At 33.2% G+C, this 17,137-nt stretch overlaps 1 protein-coding gene across 2 annotated transcripts in view; it reads right to left on the bottom strand.

Moving 5' to 3' along the window:
- Nucleotides 1-640: 640 nt before the first annotated feature.
- Nucleotides 641-17,137, bottom strand: part of LOC150107499 (uncharacterized) — a 181,935-nt gene continuing 165,438 nt past the window's right edge. The window contains exons 38-41 of one of the 2 annotated variants that reach the window (XM_090391919.1): nt 14,831-14,932; nt 7,613-7,702; nt 6,097-6,174; nt 641-5,410 (exon numbers count right to left, since the gene is read on the bottom strand). In XM_090391919.1, the coding sequence (XP_090248045.1) occupies nt 5,202-5,410; nt 6,097-6,174; nt 7,613-7,702; nt 14,831-14,932 (479 nt within the window). In that variant the 3' untranslated portion in view covers nt 641-5,201. Of the gene's footprint in view, nt 5,411-6,096; nt 6,175-7,612; nt 7,703-10,513; nt 10,616-14,830; nt 14,933-17,137 lie in introns of both variants that reach the window. The other variant, XM_090391918.1, reaches the window with a different exon arrangement.

Genomic DNA, 17,137 nt, shown 5'->3' with positions numbered 1-17,137 from the left:
GATATGATTGAGACATTCAAATTGCTAAAGGGTTTCTATAGCATTAATTCAGAGGATTTTTTGAGATCAGGACTGGTGGTGGGAGAACTAGGGGATACCTATGGAAACTGGGCAAGAGTGTGGTTAGCAGGGGTGTTAGAGCTGGGTTCTTTACTTTTAGAGTGGTAAATGAGTGGAATAAGCTGCCAGAGTCTGTGTGGGTGCTATGACGGTGAGTGAATTCAAGGCATGGTATGATAGATACTGTGAGAATGTCATATAGTTGTGTGGACATGATGTTTAGGGCCTCCCTCCATGAGTCTAAGGACTCCCTGGAGTCGCCCGTAATAATAATAATAATAATAATAATAATAATAATAATAATAATAATAATAATAATAATAATAACTTTATGACATCAATAAAGATACAGTATATTATGTGTCTTGAAAAACTTTTCATAGCGAAGATTGTTTTAAAAAAAGTGATAAATAAATTTCTATTAATAATCTTTCAGTTAGTGACTTAGAATAAAAGTGTCACATCATATAAACCGATGAAGAAAACAGTCGAGAAGCGCATTTCAGTTAATTTGCCCAAACTATAGTTGATGTAGAAAAAAAAACTTTGCTTAAGAAAATATGAATGATCACACCAACAATTAAGTTTTTAGGAAATTGCTTTATTTACCAACTGACAATATGGGCAAAATCTGTTTCAGATTACAGCTGTACAGAAACCAAAGAAATTAATCAATACTTTTGCATCTGCTTTCTTTGAGGACCTAGCTTTTTCAGACAATTTTTTTAAATGCAGATTTAAGCATATTTATCTGCTTACCATTTTAATTTTATTTTATTGTCGAAAATAACTGAGATATAATAACTATGAAGATGAAATCGTGGATGCAGAAATACTACTATAAATCAGTTTTAAAATAAATTGATGGAGATTTTTTCCTTTAGTTCCGAAGTCAGACTTAATTAAACTCATTAACTTCATTAGAAATAATTACATAAAATTTTACTGCAGAAACAAATATTAATCTTTTGCGGTCCCGCAGCTAAAAATAAATAAATAAATAAAAGACCTCAGAACTCACACTATTTCAGATATTCTCTGTCGAGATTTAGGTCCACGAGTTGGCGGTACTTGTTATCTCTTCCTTAAAGTCTTGATTCACTGACAACCTCGAGCTCAGCTGTGAGTGAGTGGATGACTGGAAACAGACTGCTAAAATTAGAATTCAAAGATGTCTGCATAGTCCGTTTGGTAATAAAGAGTGTGTTACAGGATTTATCTCTTTTTATCTTTCATAGTACGAATGTACGGTATAAGATTAGCGCAAAGACTGGTTTTGCAGAGACCTCAAAGAAAGCAAATTCAGATTTAAATACAGATTTTGACCTTCTTTGCAAGCGATCAGTTACAGAAATGTTCCTGTTAAAGTAAATACGACTAAATACTTTTATGAAGAGATAACATCCTATTTTTGAATCGTCCAATTTTATTTTAGTTCCAAAGAGCTACTTATTCAACTCCAATTGTTTTAAAAACAATATTCCCAGCAGTCTTCTATAAAAGCCCACATAATAACACAAAGTTAACACGTAATTTAAAGAGCTTTCTTTTTTTTTTTTCATTATATTTTCTTGATAGTAATAATCAAATGGCACCTCCACTCATTTCCGTACCCATACCCTAATATACACACTAAATTAAACAATTTACAAGCTACAGTTTTTAGATTAAGCTAACCTTGAAAACGAATCGCGAGCATGCACACACACACACACATACATACAAACATACGTAGAAATCCTAGAAAACTTGTTTTTTCATTTCGAAAAATATAAAAAACAAGATCTTTCATTAAAAAAATCTTCTACTGGGCATAATTTCAAAGAATCCACAATTTTAATGGACTAGTGCCCAGTAAGGATACATTTTGTAAAACGTTTTTCAGACATGAGCGATACTGGTAATCGGGAAATGTTGGCAAAAGACTAAATACGCTATTTTCCAACAGATTAATTTGAACAAAAGGCACTTCAGATGCCTGTAATATGGCAACAGTTCTTATTACAGATGAAAAACGAGAAAGGATGCATCGATTTGATTTGAGTTATTGGACAGTGGGTGATAATTTAAAAAAAAAATCGAATAAACTTTTAACTTCATAAAAATGAACAAATGCCATTTTAAATTTCTTTAACAGACATAATTATATATTAAAATGGATTCCTCTCGAACTCTTCTCTCTAAATTAAAGTTTTCCCTTTAGATGAACATGAGATCACATTATCTAGTTACATGACTGCATTACTCCTCTGCCACTAGTAAATACTAAATTATCTTATTCATATATACTTAGATGTTAGTAGCAAGCATTTTCTAATAATAATTAGGAAATCATTACTAATTAAAATTAATCTTTTCGTATGTGTGCAGTTCAGTAAACCGTTTCATATATCTAAAACGATTGCTGTATTGTAGATTGATTTGTGATAATTATCCGATTTTTGTTTTCAATAGCTAATCTATTGGTCGGTTTAAATACATTGCTTATTCTTTCTTCCTTCTATTCCCCCCCCCCCCCCCAACCAATTCAAAAGAATAATGTAACAAAGTTTGACTCAAACGTTCATCATACCACTCAGTTGCTAAGCACAGCCTTTATTATTACCATGGAAACATAAGCACACATCTTATGGCCTCACATAGATGGACGTGAGGAAACGTTTCCATGGCCTCAAACGAAACAGCTTTGTCATGGAGATAGATTACAGTACAATAGTTTACACGTCAAAACAGATGCGGTTGTCAGAGACCGTAACTAAGGGTTCTCTGGCATAAGTATTATATATCTCCCGTAAGATCGTAGAGTGGATCCTTTACATTTTTCTTTCCCTTCAGAGCTTATTTTTTTATTTTATTTTAATTTATTTGTTATTTTTTTAAAATCGCTGTTTAAGTTATTGGAAAATTGGTAATAACGTCAGGGCCAAGGGAATACGTAGAGAGCGACCTCCAGTGGTAAAATCCAAATGGATGTTTAAAGACAAGTCGAGAGATACCGTCATTACTATACATTCTCTTAATAAAATCCCTTTTGTCTTTGCTCCTACTCTGTCATGCTCAGAAAACAGTATCGAACTGATTCTTCAATCCAATCCCACGACAATTTAACAAACTACATATTTACGTTATGGACATGCTCCGTACAAATTTTAGTACTGATAGCTGATAAAGTTTGCGAGACTAAAGGCTTTTAAATGAAATGCGAGTTCTCCTGTCTCATAGAGAGAGAGGGGGGGGAGGGGGAAGAAAGGTTTTTATTCATCGAAAATCGAGTTTTCATCCCCTAAAACAAGCATTAGGCAGAAGAATACATCAACAACAACATTCCTGTATCTGAAGATTCGTTTACTCCCTTTGGGAAATAAAAAGCGTTAGTGGATTTATTTGTTTATTTTTATTTTATAATATTACAGATTCCAGTAACATATCCTTAAAATAGAAACCGGATTTGTTTATGCTGTTTACATCTTAAAAGAATGCAATGTTTTCCTTATTTAGTATGTAAATTCGAATTTTCACTTTTTAAATAACTTTCAGCTTTGTAGCAGCTAGCAATTTTTTTTTATTTTGATGAGAATCTCACCTACCCATCCTTGCTGGCTCCCATAAGTGGAATAAATTACTTTCCACAACTTATAAGAATTAAAAAAAAATCAACTTTGATTTACATCTTTTGAAAACGACTAACGAGGGTAAAATACTATCAAATAAGTTATATGACCGAAATTCCACACTGAATTCAGAATTTATTTGAGGAATAGTGTTACCTGCCAATTTTATTATTGTTTGTTGTTTCGTTTTGTTTGTTTGTTTGAAGGAAAGAATGCACATATAATATCTTTTTTTTTTTAAATAGATATTTGACTGATTAAATTTTCTGTTAAAAAATAACATAAATGTTTGAAGGAATAGTGGGGAGGGGTAGAGAAGTATGGCTCCCGAACCATCTACTTGTTACATCGTTACGATATAAACCGAAACCAGAAAAATATTTATATTCTGTTAGAACTACACACATAAGAAAAGACTTAACAAAAAAGTTTCAATTTAATTAAAATGTGGCTAAGGAATGATGTCATGATTTTAGCACCAAGTTATGGCAGTTTTCTCTCTTGCATCTCATTTGAGATGAGAAATATCACTAAAATATAATTACCGAAGAGTTTATTTATCTACGACACGGCTGAATATACTCTTTTTATTGTCTATAAAATCTATCCCTGGTGTTGGGAAAAAGGAAAAAAAAAATAGTGATATAAGAGAATCACAGATCACAAAATAAGCATTATAGGAAATCTATTTTATATAAAGTTTCCATCCCAACAGTTTTAAAGATATGTTTTTTTAGTAAAATATGACTTAATCATCTAGTCTTCTGGCATAAATTACATGGCAGTGTTTAATGTTTTTGAGCTCACACACACACACACACACACACACACACACACACACACACACACACACACACACACACACACACACACACACACACACACACGCATTTAAGGTCATCATAAAGGCCAGTTTTTCATACACAAGGTTCTGCTAAAGAAGCAGTATGGCACCAAATGTCATGCTTGTGTCCTCCTAAGCTTACGCCTGTCAGTTGACGCCTCGAGAATGTCTTAATGATTACACTGACATCGATGTACTGGTGAACGTTCAGAGTAATATCCTTCCAAGACATACTCAACTGGCATGCAGCGCATCTTAGAAAAACGAAAAAGGACTTCACCGGCAAATTCATCCAAATTTAAATCTTCTTTATATCACTTTTCCTTCTTCTGATGTTTATGATAAGAATAATATAACCTAAAAGCTTTATAAAAACAAGTAGGATAATTGGCAGTAAGTATCCCTCGGCGGCATAACATTCTTCATGAGGGGAGGAATCCCCTCTCGATGAAAAGCCTGGAGATAATGTTATCTGAATCGGCAATATCAATTCTTCAGTGCACACACACATATGACTTAATATAATCATCCCAGCAGCAATAGAAACCTTTAGTGTTTCCTTCTCAAGAGCAGTCTCCTTAACTATTGGCATCTTCCTCTGTACTAGCACCAGTCGTTGAACATTCACTGTGAGTACTCATTTTCATATTATGGCAGTGATTCAGTTTGATTGATCACAGTTCCCGCTATTCCAGTGTATTCCCTTTTGTGTCTTGGCTAGCCTGGGCTTGTATGGCACTGACTAAGTCAGCTCCTGGATAGCTACAGAGTTCACAATAACCGGGAGGTCCTTGTGGACCTGGAGGTCCTCTTATCCCTGCTACTCCTTGTCTACCTGGTGCTCCTCGATCCCCTGTTCGTCCAGGAACTCCGGTTCCTGAAGGGCCTGGAGGACCTAAAATAAAGAAATAAAAATATTAAATTTTAAATTTTAATATAGCTGTCACACTGTTTAGAGTCTACTACGTTTCCCCAAAGTATAACAAACTAAAAATTTGGAATCAGAGAGCATGCGTAGATGAAGTATTTTTTTTAATCTCACTAAACTGCTTACTTAGTATGAATTTAATTAAAAGTGGTAGACTTGAGGATGTTTAAAGCAACAGATATACACTGCTGCATTTTTACCCACTGCAAGTCACTAACGACTGTTCAAGTCCTCTTCTTTTTAGGACTAAAGAATGGACTTCTAAAAGTGGAAGATACAGACCAGCCGTCTTCCTTGTGGATAGTCGTTTCAACGCTTATGAATTCATAATTTTTCGTGTACAATCATCAATCAAAGTATATAAATTATTATTATACTGTGCTTCATTCACTATGAAATTAAATTCACTTTTCGGAATCCTTATAATAAATACTTATCAGTTTAAAGTTCAATTTACAGATTATTAAGCGCTGTTGTTAATGGTTGTGATTAACCGCATAGTTTCGCTAAACAATAATAGTCTTTTTCTTCTTATTATTAAGCAGTAGTTTGTGAAGCAATTTTTATTTAATCAAACAAAAGCAACGGAATTGTTAAAAAAGTATGTTATTAATTTAAACATTATTTAAATTTAAGCTTATACATATACTGACCAGGTAGTCCTCGTAGGCCCATAGGACCCTCTAATCCTATTCCTTCTGGTCCTCTGTCACCTTTCTCTCCTTTTTCTCCTGAAATGAATCACAATAACTATATACTATATAACTATATATAATTTTATTGCAGTACATATCTTGTGTAATATCCCTTATATATATAAGCTCAAAATGATTTTATGCATACAACGGTTATATAAAATCAAGAGTTAATCTCAATGATTAATAACAAGCATCATTACGAACTCTCGTAGCTTTATTTGCAAGTGAGCAATGTTGATCCTTTCGAACTGTCTTAAGAAAAGCGTTTGCGTGTAAAATAAAACAATAGTTCGTTGATTCTTGAGTCATTTCATAGGTGTCCACTGCTACAATTAACACAGAGATTGGGTTTTCATATCAATATTTTTTTCATATCAATAGATTTTCACTGCTAAAATGAATTTATCGTATAATGGGAAGGATATATGCTTATTATAATAGAAATCAGTTGTGAAACTTTGCTTTAAGTTGGAGCAGTATATTAAATAGCGGACTGCAGCAACTTGAAGTAACCCAATCTGAGAATAAACAATATACAACTATGAGTATTCAAGAAATGAAAGAAAAGCGATTGTATCTTCCTCATGACTTCGAATAAAAGTTGTATTGGTTCGTTTAGTCTTTTGTTTGATTTTCAGATCTTCATTTGCAGTTACTTTCATAAGATCCTCCATACAGTTGACTGACACAATACAATTCTCGAGTGAAGATTCACTATTTAGAACTTATGGACAATGCACATCGGATTTTTTTTTTTACCGAAATTTGGCAATCCGCTGTGTTCAGTTAAGGAAATCCACATTGTTTATCTTTTTCATGAGTAGAGTATATTTATATTAGTTCTGTTTATATGTATACAATATTAGTTATTCTGTTTATATTAGGAAGAAAAATTAAACGCCAAAGTTAAAAATCAAAGTGGAAAACCAAATTTTAGAACAAGTTGAGATTGTGGGACTGTGGTTCATAGATAGATAGATAGATAGATAGATAGATAGAGAGAGAGAGAGAGAGAGAGAGAAATAACTGATATTATCTCTTTCTCTCTCTCTCTCTCTCTTTTTCTCTTTGGTAAGATAAGGAAGATATTATAAGGAATATTTTACGGGATAAAATATATTAAATCCCAACGGGTTCAGTAGTAGGAGGCTGAAGAGGAGGAAGAAAGTAACTGGAAGAAAATAAAATAAAGAGGAGGAAGAAAATAAATAAATAATAATATATCATCAGGTTCCAAGTAGATGAAAAGGAGTACATTTCTGTATACGAATTCGTGATATCATCAGAAAAATTACGCCATGAAAGCTGCTAAGACAGACTGTCGTTTTTCACATGGTTCAATAAGTATTAAACATAAGCAAGTAATGGTATTAACAGATAATAAAATAGAAAACAGCCAAGCAGAAATACACAGGACTTGGACTACTTTTATTAAATATTTTAGATACTTTATAATTTTAACAATCTATACCTTTCGGACCAGAAGAGCCAGGTGGACCTGGAATACCCGGCATTCCCATAAAACCTCGTTCTCCTGGAAGTCCTGGTGTTCCTGGATCACCTGAATAAATTCAATATTGAATTACATATGCATATTGACTATTGTATTAAAGTTGCACACATTCTCTCTCTCTCTCTCTCTCTCTCTCTCTCTCTCTCTCTCTCTCACACACACACACACACACACACACACACACACACACACACACACACACACACACACACACACACACACACACACACACACACACACACACACACACACACACAAATTTTTCTACGTAGTAGCTTACACTTATTACATGAAAGAGAATAAAATCGTTTGTAAAATAATGATTTATCTGATTCTTCTTAATAACAACAGATATTATGCAGAATAATCATGATTCTTTTGTTATATGATATCAGTAAAGAGTTGAAGGGTTGTCGAAAATGCTGTTATCGAGAGATCTAAGAAACAAATTGCATATTATGTGAAATAAAGAAAAATCAAAAGATACTTTCGCAGGCACACGTACAAGGGAATGAAGATACAACTGTTTAAGACTTTATTAAGAAGTACTAAAAAGTTTCTGCGAATCAATAGAGTGAATTTTCTAGAAATTTCCTGGAACATTAAATGAGAAATTCTTTCCAGTCACAAGTGCAGATGGTTAGTGAAGAGTACTCACAAAGTCATCCATTTTTACAAGTCATGATCATAATTATTGTCATTATAACCATAACTAGGGCAAGAGGAGCGATATCTGCTGAAATATCTTCAACTTGCAACCAATTCAAGAACTGCTGCGGTCGATATATGATGACGATTGCTCTCTAGATTTAGCCTTTAAAGTAGGACTTGCATAAGACCAAACATTACTTTGTTTCAGTTTCGACATCTGATTACTTTCGTTTACTGAGAACGGTCATAAAATATTCATGAATTTCATGAATATTTTATGACCGTGTCATAAATTTCATGGGAATGACAATGTCATAAATTTCATGGGAATTTTAAGAAGTATGCTAGTGTAGCGTCTGAGAAACTCCAACCTTTGATATGTTATCTGAATTATTTCTGAAATGGGAACACGTAAAAAAAGTAGCCAAAGGCTGCAGAAAGTTGAAGTAGATCCTCTGAGGAGACCGTTTTAATGACTTATGTTCTTCTATTTTCTCCAATTTTTTACATATTTTCAGTATTTATATCTTTTATTCCCTTGTCGTGCAGCGACAGCCAGTAGTATCATCCTATCATCTCATCTTGCGTCGATTAAGACGTTGCATGACACCGAGATAGTACTGACTGTTAATCGTTTGAATATATCCGGAAGAAAATCGTTATGAACAATTTTGACTCGCGAAATTCTACAGTCAAATCTTTTGTTGTCTTGGAGACCGTCAACGGTTGTCATTCTATGCTTTTCTGGTTCATACTGGAAGCATCACGATTCATCACCAGTTATCTCTCTAAAATGATACGATCTTAATACTTTTTTAACACGTTCATTGCCAATCACGCGATATGAGTGCTCACCAAACGGCCGATCACCCGTTATCGCGTGGACGTCGCTAACTAAATAAAAAAAAATTGGCCACCACACGAAATTCCCATTTTCAGCTTGGCAATGAAAGTGTTAAAAGGATTTTTGACACGAGCCACTAATGCCGTCTCACTCAAACAGTTTCTACAGGAGAGCTAACGCTGCTATATGCTTGTTGGAAAACAGAACGCTCCAGTGGTTAAAATTATATACTGTTTTTGCTCAATTCTATTTACAGCACGCCCTTAAAAATGTGCCTCGTTACTTAACAGGCACACTGCTTAGATAACAGGGTAATCCGACTATCATTGTTACACCACGAATACCAATGTTGTTGTTAGTAGGCCAATTAACTACGGATTAAAGTTCAGTAGTTGATTTGAAGTTTTTAACACATACTGTTAAAAAAAGTTAGTAATGGATCTATGGTTTATTTCAAATATATAATTGCTCCTTCACGATACTTTTGATAGCATAATTGCTTGTATCGTGAAGAAAAAAAAATTATCAATGACTTCCACTTTGGCATTAGTGTGAAAGTCATAGTTATTTCTGTCATTAAATATGGCTGTAAAGAATAAAATGAAATTTAAAAAAATAAATATCATTGACAACAATCCATGTAGGAAAATAAGCATTGTATTTCAATTTTCGATCTTCAAAAATAATCAAAATAAATAACAGTTGCGATTAGAATTTTAAGTTTCCGCACACTGCGTGGACAAAAAAAATATCATTATTATTGTATTATATTTTCCTTTATTATTATATCAATTTTATCTTTCTACATATACAAGCATATCACTAGCATGAAATGAAATCATTGCCGAATATGTACAGTTTGCTAAGATTCTCCGGGAATGCTTTTGGCCAATCACATCGAGACCAAATGAATTGACGGGAAGTAAATGTAATTAGGTAGATCGTAATTCTTTAGAACTATTTTTTTTTCCAGATCGCTTTGGGTTTCAACTGACAGCAAACTAAAGGTATATACGGTATATATACAGGTTTAGAGGGCTAGTCTCCTAAGGGTAATAGCCTTTAGACAGGAAAAAAAAAAGTCATCTTTATCCACACAGTGTGCAACCATATACTGTGCAAAAACGTGGAGAGATAGTTTGCCTGAAGATAAGGAAAAAAAAAGACAGTCACTTTAAGAACAAAGCAAAAATAGTTCAAATAAGCAAAGCGTTTGTATGCTGAGAGTTAGGCATAGGCATCGAAATATAGTTAACTGTGGCGTTTCAAACTGGTTTAGTTAAGGAGACGTACAATCACATGGCACATACAATAGCAGCAGGCCAGAGCGACATGCCAGAAAAAGAGCATGCATGAGAGGCTACCTGGAATTCCAGATTTCCCAGCAGGTCCTGGCCTTCCTGGTAAGCCATGACCGGGTAAGCCAGGAGGACCACGTAGCCCACGGATTAGCTCCTCCATTTTTTCTGTAGAAAGAAATATATACATATAAATTGAAATCATAGATGATTTATTTTTGGCAGAAGCTCCATGCTGTCTAGGTCCACCAGAAACTCAAAGGGAACACCCAATCTTTATCTAGTTAATATGCAAGTCAGTTTTGCATATAAAATACAACTATTTGAGATCTCTGAATTTTGAATAACATAAATGGTTTTCCCATAATTATATACAAAAATATTGATCGTATACATAATCGAATGACACAATTATCCTTTCATATAGTCTTCAGAAAGAATTAAAGAATTTGACACTATTTTTTTGAAATATGCCTAAATTCACATTCACCAAACGGAATTAGGAAGTGATGATGAAGAAGATAGTGAAGAATTTAAAATAGATTTATTAAAAATATTGAATGATTACAAAAATACCGGAATGGCTACTTGAAAGCCAAATACAATCCGACTTAGTAACGTAGTTAACATTAATATATCTATTAAGCAGTACAAGGATGAAAGAGAAAATCTTACTGACTGTAGGATTTACCGGAAACTCAAAAATCTAACTTTAGACTGCAAGTAAGGGGAATAACTTTCACGTCATAGCTAGTCATACGGCTAATTAAAATGAATACAATTGCGAGCTCAAGGTTTAATACAGTAGACAGAAGTTGAAGTATTCAAAGATAAAACCAAAATATCCAAAAATAAATCACGATTGCGTGCTAAACGTCATAAACAGCAGTAAGTCAAAATGAGGGGAGAAAGGTTTTTGGGCTCCCTCAATAAAGTGACAGAATAATTCAACTGTCATTGAAAAAAATCATGTTATTTTGAGCCGATTTGTTCTTATTTTAATATGTTATTTATAGCAATTGTTTATTGATTTACGTAGATTTCAAGAAAATTAATCCTACATTTTATCTTGCTGTCATACGAATTATCAGTGGTGAATTCATAACTTGATAATTTTTATCTATAATTATTTAAATGAATCCTAATACTGGCATATTGCGTGACTTCAGAGATTTCGGTGGGTAGGGTACCATATCCATTTCAATAATTCTTTTCTTTTAGTAATTACTTTATTTTATTTTAATCATTATAGATAAAAATTATCAAGTTTTGAACTCCCCACTGATAATTCGAATGACAGACGTGAAAAGTTTTATTTATTTATCAGGTATATCTTACCCATAAAAGGTCATAAATGTATCCATACTATATTTAACACCATGGGAAGGCTAAGGATTAAATATTTTGGAAACCCTTATACCTGATGATGAAACCAATCACCCACTAAAGACATTCGAATGTCTTTGTCTTTACGAATGTCTTTACGCAAGCATTTGTGCCGATGGCGGGATCTGCCCATGCAGTCAGCTGGTTCTTGAGTGGATACGCTATTCACTCGGACATCCAGGCCGACTCTTTAAATCATTAATCTCATTAAAATAATTAGATTCAGCAAGAAGTATGAAGTTTTTAGTAAATCTATATTTATTCAATTAAACGAATTTATGCTTGAAACGTTCCTTAAACACTGTGTTCTCATATTACAACGTTTAAGAGACGGAGGTTTCTCCACCCACTATATGAAGCAGTTCTAAATATGACTAAAACATATTGGATGATGAGATAATTCCTGATTAAGTGAATCTTATACTTTTGAAAAAGAGGAATAGTTAAGCTACTAACTTCCACGAAAATATTCCCCAGTACCACACCATTTTAAAACTTAAACATTTGCGAAGAAATTGCAATGCTTAAGTTTTTGCAAAGAAATCGAAGATAATGGAAAGATTTGGTAAAAGAAATAAATGGAACTAATTTAATTCAAATGAATTTAGTTAATTAATTAATTTATTGAAATTAGAACTTATGGTTGAAGTTCAAATTCTAAATTTGGATAGCTGTTGGGCTTAATCAGTTCGTGGAGAAAACGGAAAAATTGCACAATAGAGCCAAATGCCTTGAACATATGTTCGTGAAGCATTTGGAAATTCTTTATATTTGTCGTGTTCTTTAAATTAATCAGAAATTTCTGGCTTCTTACAAAATGCAGATTACTTTAAAAAGATCAAATAAATCAAATTAATTATGTAAAACAAGTTGTCAGCTAGCTTCTTAAGAAAGTTAACAAGTTAAGAATGTATTTGGAAGGCACTTAGGAAGCAACTTAAAAAGCTGCTTGTTTCCTTTCCTTTTGAAATTAAAAGCTGAGTACTCCTATGATGTCACTGACAAAAATATATTTTCTAAGGGTATGCTTTTGGTTTAAACTCCAGTCTTTCGTAACAGCAAATCTCATAATCAGCTCCTATTAATAAGAAGACTAATACGACAAAATCTCTCAAATAAATGAGCTTGTAGGTCACCAGTGGATTAAAAATAAAATTTAAATATGATTTATGAAGAATGGGGTATATTCTTATAACTGAAACGAATATGATTCAACAATGCAACCTACGGGTATACTAAATAAGAATGATGCATGATTGTTCTTCTACTAATAATTCACTAATCAAATGTTCCATAAGAAAAAAGAACATTTGGTGAAATACATGATCATGAAACCATTGCAATAGAAGCCATTTGGAAAAAACCTTTAGTATATCCGTTGCATTAGGCACATTCTGGAATGATTACAAATGAGGCTACGTTAAAGATAAACGTGTATCCAACTAGTATACGACTTGTTTCACATTTAAAGAATTTGGACAAGATCATTTGGTACTGAAAGCATGAGATTCGTAGAAAGGTTTATGTTATTCAGTTTTTTAAACACGACATGGTTATTGTGTATGGTTAACTGTGTATCTTGTGTGAAACAATGTTTTTCTGTCAAAGCCACGTGAATCGTTTTTTAGATATCAGATTTTTACACGAAGGAGGAACATTAAACCACTTTATGTGTTACCTTTCCAAAAGAGTTCTGTTCTACTCAACAGTCAAATATGGAAATGTCTTTAAACATGGAGATTTAAAATTAGATTAATTTCAGTGTAAAAAGGAAATGTGGTACATAGGGTTGATTAATTTTTATCTCAAACATTCATAAACAAAACAGAAATAAGAAGAATTTTATAAGTAGGCTTTGCACACCATAAGTTAGTGAAATTTACTTCAAATCTTGGCAAGGAAGAACTTCATCAATGAGTGCGTCTATGCTCATTAGATGGTTCCTTGATATTAACATATTCTCAGATTTTCTGTGCGATAATCATTTCTTTAATGAAATGCCTCCATCAATTAAATTATACTATACGTATAGTATAACATGGATTAGCTTTAAGCTGCAACACGTTATGATCCGGTTTAGTGGTTGTTGTCTACAAGCATCCGTTGGAGTAATGAGATAAATACTTTACATGTACAGCAGTGATCTCGGCTCTTGGTGCCAAAATAGTATAATTATATATCTGAGTTTCATATAGTAATGTATTATGCCAAGGAGAGAGAGAGAGAGAGAGAGAAAGAGAGAAAAATATACAAATCACAAAGTTTGTATTTGTGCTAAGTTTCGTAATGTGAATTTAACACCGTTGTGGGGCAATATGTTAGATAATTCTTAAGTCTTGCTCTAGAGAACAAACATGATTTTTTTTTTACTTGAGTTCAGTCAGACCTCTAATAAGTAGGGTGGTATTCTCACACTAGGTTACGAAAACTGCCCGCTCGAATTTCAAATGCACTTAGCATAACTACGAATAATACAGTCGTCTATTTTCCTAACCCTTCTACAATTTCTTCAACATCATGCATAACTATTTTTTTTCCAAAACATCCACTTGACGTTTAAAATTTCGTACCAAAATTAACAACATCTTATCAAACTCACATCAAACACCCCAGTATACAATTCTACTAGCGTAAAACTTGTTAAAACGATCTAATATATAATTATAATAAGATTATAGATAAATATAGAAAAGTAATTAAGCAGTACTTTGGGTTTTTCAACGTTCCAGGCAGCCTCATGAATTACGATGCTCTTTTTTTGTGGTTAATTAAAACAAATGAATATTCATATACTATGAAATCATATGTCTTCCATAGATAACTCCTGTTATTATGAAATAAATCGGAATAACTATGTAAAGCTATTAATTCACTGGGGGAATGTTATAGATGATCACCTATTGAAGCTTTTTCTACTCACTACCACTCACTAAATTAAATTTAGCGCCTGATGCTCAAGCCTCAGCATGGACATCATGCAATATATGGGTTTAATACCTGGGACTCCCTGAGGTCCCGGTGGACCAAGACGACCTGACTTCCCCCTCCCTGGTGGTCCAGGAGGACCTCGAAGTTTGGTAGAGAGCTCTGCTAATTGTTCTATGAAAAATTAGAATGGCAATATTATATATACACACATTTATATAGAGTAATACTTAAAATTTTTCTTACAATACGATTTGAACAAAACAAATGATTTAAGAACAATTTTGAAATTACAGTAATCCCCAGATTAGTGCGATTAGTGCGTCATTTTTTTTTTCAATACCCAAATTCGATTAGTGCACCTATAAAATTCGATTAGTGCGCCTATATACATCTTAAAAATAAATGTTACAGATTTTAAAAATTTTCTATCAATACATTTTTATGGCTAACTTTCAAAAAATCACTTACCAGAATGAAATAATTTAGTTACCGATTTAAAATATTTTACAAAGTTATTTTTAATGGCATACTACACTACTTCCATGTACACTATGTTACAAATTTTTACCGCCAAAATTTATGTCGTCTGCTATAGTACGCACACAGATTCGAGACCCTTCGACACTTCTGCGCATGTCACAAAAAGGAGAATCCTTTTTGAGACATGCCATTCCGATAATAGGGTAATCAATCCGTCTTCTGGGATGAGTTGTTTATTATTACTCGTCGGAAAATTAACTGCTCTTTTATGATCATTGTAGTTTTTAAAGTGGTAACTATTTTGCTTGTATAACAGTTGGGAAATTTTATCTATAAAGCACGTAATTTCGCATGTTGGCGACCAATTCGTACGTCCTTCGTTTCTTTCTCCCTTTCAGTAATAACGTCCAAGAGTTAATTAAATCTCATTCTGAAGAATTGAGTGATTCCGAACTGCTAATTTTAGATGCACAGCGGAAAGATCCCGAAGAATATGAAGAAAATTTAACAACTGATAGTCAGCCAAAAGAGATTTCACAGAAATTTGAAAATATTTTTTTGTACAATAGAAATTTTTAAGCAGCAATGCTTTGAGGATGACCCTGATGAAGAGAGAAGCAGTAAAATTTGCAGAAGAGTAGAAGAGGCAATAGGGCTATACCGTCGATTGTATGAAAAAAATACACAGAATGCCCGCCAAACTACGTTAGCTCAATTCTTTGTTAAGAAGCAGAATAATAAATTTATATTCTGAATATATTTTATTGCCTTTTAACTTAATGGTTTTCCTTTAACTAGGCCCTGAGATATACCTTAATTCTTTTATAAAAAAATTAAGGTTCGAAAGAGAAATTTGAGGAACGAATCATACTTTTCCCCATAGGTTATTATATTTGATTAGTGCGTTTTCGATTAATGCGCCTGTTTTAAAGAACGCATTAGGCTCACTAATCGAGGGATTGCTGTACTGACCAAATACTTTATCTTCAATATGAAATTGAATGATTGCAATCATTTTTCTAAGGTAATAAAAGAGATAACTTAGTATCAATATCCTTACCTCTGAGGAATGCACTGTTAAGGAAGAATGTATTTTCGATGAAAATCCGGTCGATGTACCATCTTTCAGAGTTCCCTAATAATAAGCTCTCTCATTGCCTTTGTATACGATTCCACGTTGAAGTCGAAAAAAATGATACAAACTTATGGGCTGTAAACTCAGAGTTTCGAATCTCGATGAGGAATGGGAACACGTGCAAATGATATACGCAATAGACGGAAGTTATATTATAAAAATGCTTTTAAATAATCAGATAGATAGGTTGACAGTGAACAACACTAGATTCATTTTCATGTGGATGACCCACCATTCTCCAGTTAGCGATCTACTGAGACTTTTTTTGTTCTTACTGGTTTTCTTCATTTGTTCAAATGAGTTGAGTTTAGCAGAAAAATAATCAGTTTTGAAATTTATATTACGAAATAAATATTGGCGAATTTTATTAGAAGATATTTATGGAAAATTCAGTTATGAAATTTATGCTAATTACGTGATTTAAAATCGTTTAATGACTTGAACTGTGTGTGTGTGTGTGTGTGTGTGTGTGTGTGTGTGTGTGTGTGTGTGTGTGTGTGTGTGTGTGTGTGTGTATTACAATTTGTGATTATTATCATGTGTAATTTATTCTTGAGCATATGTTCCGAACATATTTAAGTATCTTCAGAATATCTGCTGTGGACAATATTATCATGTTATTACTCAAACACCACTTATGTGTCTTAACTAGGTATGGACGATACCCTTTGGTTTGAAAGGCCTCGCTTTGTACCCGTCTTGTAGACGAAGAATCTTTGCAAGTTTTTTCTCTCTCTCTCTCTCTCTCTCTCTCTCTCTCC

Source organism: Typopeltis vanoorti, chromosome 4 (assembly GCF_054136105.1).
Source record: "Typopeltis vanoorti isolate ZY-2024b chromosome 4, IOZ_Tvanoo_1.0, whole genome shotgun sequence".
Taxonomy (NCBI): Eukaryota; Metazoa; Arthropoda; class Arachnida; order Uropygi; family Thelyphonidae; genus Typopeltis; species Typopeltis vanoorti.
Note: the sequence above shows the minus strand (reverse complement) of the source record. Positions and strands in the feature narration are given on the sequence as shown.